The sequence below is a fragment of the Papaver somniferum genome, chromosome 11 (genome assembly GCF_003573695.1).
Source record: "Papaver somniferum cultivar HN1 chromosome 11, ASM357369v1, whole genome shotgun sequence".
Classification (NCBI taxonomy): domain Eukaryota; kingdom Viridiplantae; phylum Streptophyta; class Magnoliopsida; order Ranunculales; family Papaveraceae; genus Papaver; species Papaver somniferum.
In genome coordinates this window covers 78,819,930-78,830,422 of record NC_039368.1, presented here as the reverse complement: position 1 = coordinate 78,830,422, position 10,493 = coordinate 78,819,930, and the positions used below count along the sequence as shown (strand labels likewise).

The 10,493-nt window shown below is 36.5% G+C and overlaps 1 protein-coding gene and 1 pseudogene across 1 annotated transcript; one reads left to right on the top strand and one right to left on the bottom strand.

Moving 5' to 3' along the window:
• The first annotated feature begins 937 nt into the window (after positions 1 to 937).
• LOC113324624 lies at positions 938 to 5,081 on the top strand (annotated as a pseudogene).
• A 321-nt stretch (positions 5,082 to 5,402) lies between these two features.
• On the bottom strand, positions 5,403 to 8,897 carry LOC113322665 (general transcription factor IIH subunit 2-like). The gene is made up of 5 exons (XM_026570798.1): positions 8,757 to 8,897; positions 7,471 to 7,796; positions 6,798 to 7,259; positions 6,334 to 6,709; positions 5,403 to 5,717 (listed from the first exon to the last, which is right to left on the bottom strand). Exons 2-5 carry the CDS (start codon positions 7,768 to 7,770, stop codon positions 5,572 to 5,574), a joined length of 1,284 nt encoding a protein of 427 aa, XP_026426583.1. The 5' UTR covers positions 7,771 to 7,796; positions 8,757 to 8,897; the 3' UTR covers positions 5,403 to 5,571.
• Between the last annotated feature and the right edge of the window lie 1,596 nt (positions 8,898 to 10,493).

The window sequence follows — 10,493 nt, the reverse complement described above, 5'->3', positions numbered from 1 at the left end:
TTCACTCACGTTCAACTTTGACATAATATTTTTTTTTCTTTGTGGATTATTCGAGCATTTTTTATCTAGTAACATCGCAATCTATTAACTGATACGGACGACAATTTATCAATTTAGTTAACTTGATTAAGCTTTTCATTTACTAAGTGTTTTTGCAAAAATTATCACAATGAACTACATGGAAAGTGGTTGGTTGTTATAATGCTAAATCAAAAATGCTTAGAATTAACCTATCCTATCATTTGGTAATGGATCACGATTCACAGACTCAATAGCCAAAAATAAAACTACGGTCATTTCTGGAAAATAGATACTATTAGCTAAAATGAAAATATAATAGTAACTCGGCTAAAATAAAAAGTAATAGTTTCTGGAAAATAGATACTACGTGGAGTACAGTAAAACCTCTATAAAAGAATGCTTTATAAGGGAATAAACTCCATAAATGAATAAAAAATTCTGGTCCCAATTTGACTTAATCTTTGTAAAATTTACCTCTATATAAGAATAAACTTCATATAAGAATAATTTTATATGGTCACAATAATATTCTGAAACAGAGGTTTTACTGTAATTCTTTTCCGCGAGAGAATATCCATGACTCAACTACTCAGCCAGAACTCGGCGAGTGAACTCACTATTAGGCGAAAAGTAAAAGATCCCACCTCACACTTGATTTACACTTGATTACCTCCTCCTCCTCTCTGACTCCCTCTATCCATCTCCCTCCCGCCTTCAAGATTTCCTCGCGCTTAGGGTTTCGACGATCTTCTTCTCCCCTGAAATCTCTTCATCTCTCTGGTAATTTTATCTTTTCTCCGTTGATTTCATTTACATATAGTTAATTACTAGTTCGTGTATTCATTTGTTATCATTATCACTAGGTCTAGATTCAGATCAAGAAGAATGGAAACTCACAGGCTAATCAATTACCTGAAGTAGATTCATTACATTTGTTGAGAGTTCTAATGATCAAGAACAACAACAACCTAGAACAACTCATAATTTTGAGCATGAAGAATCACCGCCTTCACCACCATCGCCACAATCACCTCCTGATTATAAAGATACGATAGTAGAACTTGATCAATGTAGTGATGCGGTACTTGATACCTCGGATACTTCTACGGTTACAGACAGCAGAAATGATGTTAAGGTAGAGAAACTGAGAACATTTCCTGTGGCATTATCAGAGAAGGATGGTGAAGATTCAGTAGTAAATAAGAGTTTTGTGGAGAATCCGGAATGTGGGTCGATTGGGTTTACATCTGATTCGGGGAATGGGCATCAATACCAGCATTTTGAAGGGAGTTCTCAGAATTCCGTGAAAGGTAATAATAGCCTTTTGGTTGCGTTGTCTTTTGTTTTGTTATGTTGAGTTGAACGCTTATATTGTAATGAACTGAGTTATTAACTTGGGGATTGCTCTTGTATGTATGAATTGGTGCAATCCAGAAAGGAAAAGAAAGTGTTTTGTGTTGTTGTTATGTAGATTGGTCAATTGTTAACCGGGAGATGCATTGAGTTTCAATATGGTTTTCTTTATGACCTTCTGCATATTCTGTTTGCAGCAACTGCAGTGGGTTCAGAGTTGAGTGCAGCAGAAACTGCAGAATCTTTGAAGAACAAAAAGCTAGTCAGTAATATCCTATTTCCCCGTTTAAATATTTCATTCATATAGGATCGATGGTGTGTTACGGAGTTTTAGTGCTATTTACCAAATATATTGGAAGACTTTATGCGCCAAACACATTTACTTTATGTTGGCTTATGTCGTTTTGTTTTGCCAACTTTGATGCCTCAGGAAACCTCTGATGTAAAGCGTAAAAGTGTGAAGCGCGGGTTCAAGACAGAAAGGGAGTTTCTAGAGTTCACTTTACAGTATCAACAAGTTATTGCCGAGAGAGATGCAGGTGAGCGTAGCCAAAGTTTTAATTCTTGGTTCCTGCCTACAATCATCCGTAACCTTTTATTCTTCCATTAACTTTTCGTTTTCAAAAGCAAAACAAAAGTCAAAATAGATTTACAATTTAGTGATGTGGTACCCTGCGCATGAGTTCGTCTTCACCATTTTGATGCTTAAGCCTTAATGATCTTGTGGTGCCTATAAAAACAATTATGATAAAAGCATTCTTAATCTAAAGCTAACGTGCGGTATGCAATGGTTGTTGGTTAGGAATCTCAGAAACTAGCATGTCCATCTTGATAGTGGAATGCATTCTTATTCTAAAGCTAACGTGTGGTACACAATAATTGTTGGTTAGAAATTTCAGAAGTCTCATGCCTTAGATTTACGAACCAATTTTCTCTCAATCCGATTAGCACTTCTCAATTGCAATTCGAATTTTTAATACAAAGCTCTTTCATTTTCTTGTTCTCATCTTGCAGCTATTTCTGTTCGAGACAAGCTTGAGTCATTATGTAGGGAGTTGTAGCGTCAAAATAAATTGCTGATGGTACAGTTTCCTTGCTGAACATATTCTCTCAACTGCTTTTTTTTAGGCTATTCTGAGTCTTTTCACTATAAATCTCAGTTGTTTGTTGTGGAGATAATAATAGTGTCTGTTGCTCATATATGCAGGACGAATGCAAGAGAGTGTCAACAGAGGGCCAAAATATGAGATCAGAACTATCTACCAAGTTTCATGATGCAATTAAGGTCTGCGATTTATGTTATACATGATCTCATGAGTAATTTCATCTGTGTTATCATTCAGGATTCGAAGATTGTTACTATTGTGGTTCACAGATATACATTTCGGTTTTTCCTTTTTCTCATGATGCCCTCTTTGCTCATGTATTACCTTTCCCCATGTGCATGGCCCTTATATAAAGAAGAAATGCTTATGGAAATACGTCAATGAGAACCTACGTTATGATTATGTCTGCATCGTAATCCGCACATATGTAATGTGTTGGACTGTAATAGACTTGCTAATTTATTCTTGGTGGGTATGTATTCAGTTTCCCGAACATTTGATGTAGGGAATACATAAATTTGAAAGGGACATAAAGATGATAAATATCTTAGTAATGCATTTCTATGCACACAATGTACCAATTCGCATTGAAGCATCGTACTTCCGTTAGTAATGCATTTCTACTATTACCGTGTTCGCATCTTCCGTTACTTTACGATGTATATCTGCTGTTGTAGGATGTAAGCAGTAAACTTGAAGGGAAGAAAGATGAATGTCTCTTGCAACTCAAGGAGAATGAGATGTAAGATTTCAATTAGTAACAATCAATATCTTCAGTTCAATTATGTGTATATCAAGAAGTAAGTTTCCGAGCTTCGACTTCGTTGCTCTTTATGGTCTATTCCTGATGTAAGGAAATGGCGAAAGAACTTTTCAGTTTAGGCAACTTATGTCATTTTTCTAGTTATGATTTGGCAAACGATTGAATAATTCCCTCGGCCTTTTCCTCCTATTACTACCTTATTGATGAATCTTCTTCTCTGCCTCATGGTTTGTACTTTTGATAAGTGATTTGTATCATGTTCTCTCCAGTATCTTCATTTGCAGTTGAACAAATATTGGTTACCTATTAATGGTTGGAGTCGTTAATTACATTACGTTCCATTTTTTCTTTAGGCTGAGAAACAAGTTGAAGCATCTCTGTGATCAATATACAGTTTCGGAACAGCAGTTTACCCATAAGGTACACCATTATTTTGGCTATGTTTTGCACTTTCAGATGTCGTATTCCAAGTTGTTTGTCTATGATGCTTCATAGGATAAAATTATTGTGATTAACTTGAAACTTCGATATGTAGCTAAAGCAGAAATCACTGGAACTCCAGATTGCGGATCTTAAAATTCAGCAGCATGAAGAGAAGTCCAATCAGGAAAAAACTCAGATGAAGTTGTATGCCGAGCAAGTGTCACAAGTATTAGCTACAGAAAAGAATCTTCGTCTACAATTATCAGCTGATGGGGAAAAGTTTCAACAATTCCAGGTATGCTTGATTGGTCTTTTCTTTTCTCCCAAATTCCTGATCAATCTCTCCCCTTGTTAACCCCTGAACTTGCATGGGGTCAGCTTCTTACATACCCCGCTGTCATTATCAGAACATGTTTTTTCTTTTATATCAAGGTTGATACGTTATGTTTTATGCAGGATGCCTTGCTAAAAAGTAATGAGGTATTTGAAACTTTTAAGCAAGAGATTGAGAAGGTAAAAAGACAGACTTCATTAAAAATTCCAATTTTTCAGGAAATTATCTGAAATATATAATTCTCAGTTCTCACCATCTCACTTTCTTCTCTTGTTAAAATAGATGGCGAAATCAATAAAAGAACTCAAGAAGGAAAACATTTTCTTGAAAAGCAAATGCGAGAAGACAGATGTCACTCTCATAGAACTTGTTGGAGAGGTAAACTAAGTGTTGCTTTTGTTTAAACCACTATGTTTTTTTACCTTTTCCATAATAGATATCAAGATAAATGTGTTCAAATATTCTATACCAAATACCGAAGTGTGATGTGTAAGGCAAAGAAATAACGGAACACATGATTAGATGCCCCTCCATAGGCTAAAGTGAAACTTGGGTTGAATAACTTGACCAGGTGGACACTACAGTGTAAAAACATTCCACCTGTAATAATTTCCCCTTATGTGCTTAATCGGGCTGGTAAAGCTGAAAGTTGTTTTTGAACTCATTTTTGGGAAAGCTGAAAGTTGCTTTTGAACTCATTTTTATGCATCTGTTCATACAAACAGAGAGAACATATGAAGAAGCAACTGGAGAAACTGAAGAACCAAAAGGAAAAGCTCGAGTCCTTGTGCCGGTCACTACAAGCTCAACGGAAACAAAGTCTTGCTGAGAGCACCAGCTGCGATGCAGTTTCAGTCGCATCTTCTGTCGAAGGAGAAACCTGAGATATATGTGGAATTATTTTGTCTGTACACCCATTAAGTGAAAGGAATTTTAAAAGAAAAACAAATTGTTGTTTCTTATTTACTAGAAGAAAACTTATGGAATTGGAAACCACATGAATTCAAGATGTTTTCCCAGTTAAAGCGGCGAAAACATTTTATTTTTCAGCTCTGAAGTTGCCAACTCTTTTGACAAGCAACAGAACTGCATAACTTGAAAACCATTAAAACTTCATCTGTATTTCTTTTTGTGTTTTCAAGTTGGTAATCTTTACAAGAAAATATAATACAGTGGTAGAGCCTTTTTTTTCGTTGTCCAATACTTGCAAAATCAGTAGGATGACGAGTAATTCTGGAATCTGAACCTTAATACTAAATTGCAACTTGTTAGTGAAAACCAATAGGATGACAAGACTGATTCGGGAGTCTTGAGCCTTGATACCAAATTTTGCTAATCAGATTCAGTACTCTACAGGAAGTGTGCCCTTTTTATCGCCAGGGGCTAATCAGGTTCAATACTCTACATGAAGTGTGCCCTTTTTATTGCCAAGGGCTTTCAAGAACATGTGACAGAAAAGAAAGAAAAAAAAGGAGAAGTACAAAGATATTTGAGAAAAAACTCAATTGATAGCTACAACTACAAACTCCATTAATTGAGTTATTGTTCACTATTGTTTTGAATCAAAAAAATCATTCAATATTGTTCACGGTTTTGGAATGGCGAAGACTCTCGCAACCTGGACAGTTGTGCAAGCTCTCATGTATGTAAATGTCACAGTCCAAGCAGAAATGCTGTTTACACTTGGGGCAAGCAACACGGAGGCCAGGCCTGTTACCTGTGTCACAAAGCCAATAAATTTGTCAGAAGCTGGAGTGCATAATGTTGAAAGAACATTTTTATTAACTAACAGAATTGGGCAGCAAGAAGGCCATATCCCAAGGAGTAAAATGCCATAAATCATGAATTGAGAGTGAAACCATGCCTAAATTAGATCTAAACTTTCATTTACGAAAGATGTTTACGATTTCATAGTTCCAATTGCAACGTGGACAACTTAGACGCAGAACTACCCAGTGTATGGGAAATTCCAGATAAATGCAAAATCAACTAGGGACTATAAATCATAAATGTGTACAAATGTGTTCACGCCATTATTGTACAGCTCAGGATCAATTATTTTTTCCGTGTTGTGGTGAGACAACTTATGATCTTTGATAAAGATAAAAATCACAACCATTTTCTTTGTCTAGTTGGTTACAACTTGGAAGTCAAAGTACAAACAAAGAAGATGGATATAATCCACAACAAACAAGTGCCTCGTCGATTGGGAGCGCTATATTGTCAACTGAACTTTTATTGTTGTCTTTATATGTAATCATTATACTGCACATATTAAAAATAACAAACAGTAAGTGTTGGAATACGGCTTAATGTAGGAGAATGGCACTTACCAAAAGGTACAAGGCTTTGTTGGCAACCAAAACAAGTTTTCGGTAACTTGTGACGTGAACTATTGAGAAGCGCAAGTGACAGCTCCTCAAAAGGAGTTATCGGGAATAAATGATGATAAGATCTTGCCAAATGAGGCGAAGAAACAAGTGTCAGCCCACAAATTCGGCATTCTGTAGGCAGTTCACAGACACGTGCTTTGCATCTTGGACAAATGTAACCCCCACCAACCTTAGCTTCCTTGTGGCACGAACAGATAGAGACAACACCCTCTGCTGCTCTTTGTGGGAAACCCATCTTGATTAAATTCCCAACAGCAAATTCTGCTATTGCTGGTGGTGGAGGGGCATGCTCCAGTAACAAGTCCTTAAAATGAAACTGAGAAAGAGAAAAAAGAAATGTAGCTCATCGAACTATGAGGAAAATGAGTAGGAAATGGAAAGCTTATATGACATAGTTCCCTTACCTCATTCAACGCGATGGTGTAGGACCCTCCAGTCTCTTGGCAAAGATGTTTACATACAAAAACTTCTGCTGAAAGGCCAATAACTGAGCACCTAATTTTAGACCTCTTGCATTTTTTTATGGTCTCCATTACATCCCCAGGATCACATGTCGTGAGAGCAGAATATAATAATAAGACTTCACGGTGACCATATGAGGGAATTCCGCAGAGATAGCCTTCAACAAGATCTAGGGCATTCTGAAGGGAGGAATCACCCGAACAGCTCAACTGACCCATCAAAGCCTTTATATGGGAATCAGGACTTCCACCAAGGTCAGTTAAGCACTGAGCTACCCCATCCTTAATAGTAACTAGACCAATATGACTAAGAGGGTTCTGATCAAAGAACTCTCTAATGAAAGCCTCCACGTGTTTGGCAACCACTGCCATCCGGCTTGGCTTAAAATCCCTCTCTGAAGCTGCCTGTCCATGGTTAACAAATTCTAACTTCATCAGGTTCAAACGTGAATGCCAAATTTATTGAGGCAATATCGTCTGCAAAATACATAAGAAAGCGAAAACAGTTTTTGATATACTAGGGACATAGCAAAACAAACTTAAGTTTTTAACATACAAAAAATCAAACTTAAATTTTTGATTGGAATAGTAATATCAAAAGAATCAAATACCGTACCCTAGAGAGATCAATGACAATGTGTAGGTAGCGTATGAGACCTTTCTGGATCCTAGAAGCTGCAGATGCAGCAGAGAGGTTCCTCAGGCGGCGACGGTACTGGGCATGTTGTACACCATCGTTATCGATTGGACGGAGGAGTCCAGACTCATCTTCTTGCAGAGACTCCCATGATCTATCCTCTGCATAAGCTCTCTCCCAAGCCTCCATATCATTCTCATTTCCCTCCTCATCGTCCTCATCTTCTTTTTCTTCAGCCACTCGTCGCTCTTCCACATGATTGTTTGTAAAGTAATTCATACTGCCTTAGATTTCAGCAAGAGCCTCTGGTTACAGTAACAACAGGCAAATTTGAGTAACACAGAAGAAACAAGATACAGAAAGGAAGTCAATAGCACGAGCTGACAGATAATTGTAGAGACGTTGTATGCGAGTAAAGAGATGTCATTCAAAACCTTCACAGCTTCACCACAATTACGACATAAGATCCATCAAAATGTTGAGCTCTACAATTGTGATACTAACCTTCAATCTGAAGCTCTAAATTTCAATAGGTTGGGTTGAAGAAACACAAACGAAACACAAGTCTAATTCACTGATTTTGGCATTAACACGACACAACACTAAAACCTAAATAATCCAGCTTATTCCTCAAACATCAGACTGCACTTATACCCAGTTAAGTGCAGTCTAACCACTATGTTTGTATCAAATTGTATCAAGTGTACCCAATGCAGTGATACCGAAACGTAACTTATAAAGAATATCAAAATTGCTGGAACATCAGACTGCACTTATACCCAGTTATGTGCAGTCTAACCACTATGTTTGTATCAAATTGTATCAAGTGTAGCCACTGCAATGATACTAAAATGTAACCTAAAAAGAATATCAAAATTGCTAGAACTGATGGTTATCAGACTGCACTTATACCCAGTTAACATAACTCATACCTATAAATTTCTCAAGCCTATAGCTACTCAATGTCTTCAAACCAATTCCAAAAACAAAACCCATAATTTCACGAACAATAAATATCCAATCTAATCATACATATAAAGTCTTTACATCAATTGCAGTAATTCAGAATGGGGTTTTGTTTCAAGAATTCTTAACGTCCCACATTTTCATCACCATACTAAATCAGCATTGAAGGAAATTTAAAATGGAAACCAATAGCCTGCGATTCCCGGTTTTGCTGATTCAATAAAAAAAAACTAGATATATTCGTAAAATTTAAGGGAAAAAAATCTGAGATAAGTAATGGGGAGGAGTGAGGAGAATACCTGAGCTGAGATTCAGTATTCAGAATCAATAATCCAACTAGGGCTTTGAATAGACATTCAGTGGTTTCTTACTGTTCTTCTTTTCTTTTCTTCTTCTTCTTCAGTGGTTTCTTATTAGTATTGTGATGTAGACAATTCTGATTTCCTTTTGAAGGAAGTTTCACATTAATAATAGAAGTAAACCGGAAAATAAATAAAACCTAATAAGTCGGTTCGGCACGGAAATGTAACGCGGCGACGATTCAGGTACGGGTTAGAAGTCTTATGTACTGGCCCTTCCGATCCAAGGATGGCTCCAAAATCTCCCAAATATCGTCCAACCACTACTTCGATTTAAGGCGTCAAGTGATTTCTCACCTTTTACCTATGTTGTGAAAGGCAAGAGAGTCGCGCCCCTAAAGCGGGCGACTCGAAGAGAGGTCGCCTGGCTAATAATGTGCTAAAGACACGACCCGTTACCTTACCTTTGATTAAATTTCTTTTCTGATCGTTTGGGGTGTAAGGCAATGGGCTTGGTGTCTCACCTCGCCCCTCACACAACATAGGTCTAGGAATAATAATTACTTGACGTTTATTATTTAGCCCTTTAATTAAAGAGTTGTTGGAACCAAATCGTGAAATGTTACCACTTTATATTCTATGCGAGTTTAAAGATGGAATTTAAGAAATTATAATCTTGGAAAATATTGGGATGTTAAGTTTAATAGTTTCTGATTTAAGGTCGTCCACATTATTTTCAAAGCGTATTACAAGTTTTGCAGGTGATTTGTATTGAACATCATTTCAAATTGTGCTCAATCTTGTTGTTGATTTTGTTATTAAATCTGATTATTATTTTCTGAATGTCGATTTTCTGGGAGAAAACAGAATACAATTTACCTTCCACGAATAAACTTGAACTTACATAATATATTCCGAGTGATAAATTGCTCTGAGAGTTTATGAGAAAGTTTTGTGTTAGCATGGAGAAATATAGGACCTATTTATAGCTGAATACCCTAATCCCAGGTCGGTGAAGATAGGGATATTGCTTTCCATGCGAATCACTTTATGTTAGAGCATTACTCGGTTGAACCTACAAGTTTTGTTATCTCAAGCTTGTTTTGAATGTTAGGTGATCCAAACTATATCTTGAATTCTAGTTTATTAAGTCAAGTTTCGGATAAGTTAGAATTGTAGTTGAGTATCAGATATCACCCTTGAAGACTGAAGATCGACAAAGACATTTTGGAAAACTTCTGTATCAGATATGTGAAAAATGAACCATTCTATTTTTCTCACTATACTATCATTCTATCTACTGAGACTGTGTCGTATGACTTATAATAGGTTAACAAAGAAGATGTTTCGAGTCAAGCTTGTCTTGTGAAAAACCTCGAAATATGACTTAATGATTGGATGTTCAAAGGTCCTTAACAATATTAGTTCTATGAATTAATTGGTGGATCAATTGAAAATTGCCCATGCAAATGATCATATCACTTGGGAATGTTTCAATCATCAAAAGAGATATATATGCACTGTAACGCCCCACTTCGAATTCTAAGTCGGCCGCCCTAAAACCCAAAGTGTGGCGTACTGATGGATCACTTAATTTACACTCTCAAACTCTCAAGCTAACAAATGGAGATCAGGCTATCGTATGGAGCACATTCACGAAAATCCGTAAATTGATAAATTTTATTTAACGAAACTGATAAAATGTTGTAAAGTTTAATAAATATCTTTTATAGATAA

Bases quoted from the DNA above. Each gene is read 5' to 3' on its own strand.
- LOC113322665 (XM_026570798.1), bottom strand. From the start codon at position 7,770: ATGAATTACTTTACAAACAATCATGTGGAAGAGCGACGAGTGGCTGAA. The intron at 7,260-7,470 runs GTACGGTATTTG...AACCATGGACAG, and splicing joins TTGTCATTGATCTCTCTAGG to GCAGCTTCAGAGAGGGATTT. The intron at 6,710-6,797 runs GTAAGGGAACTA...TCTCTTTCTCAG, and splicing joins ACACCATCGCGTTGAATGAG to TTTCATTTTAAGGACTTGTT.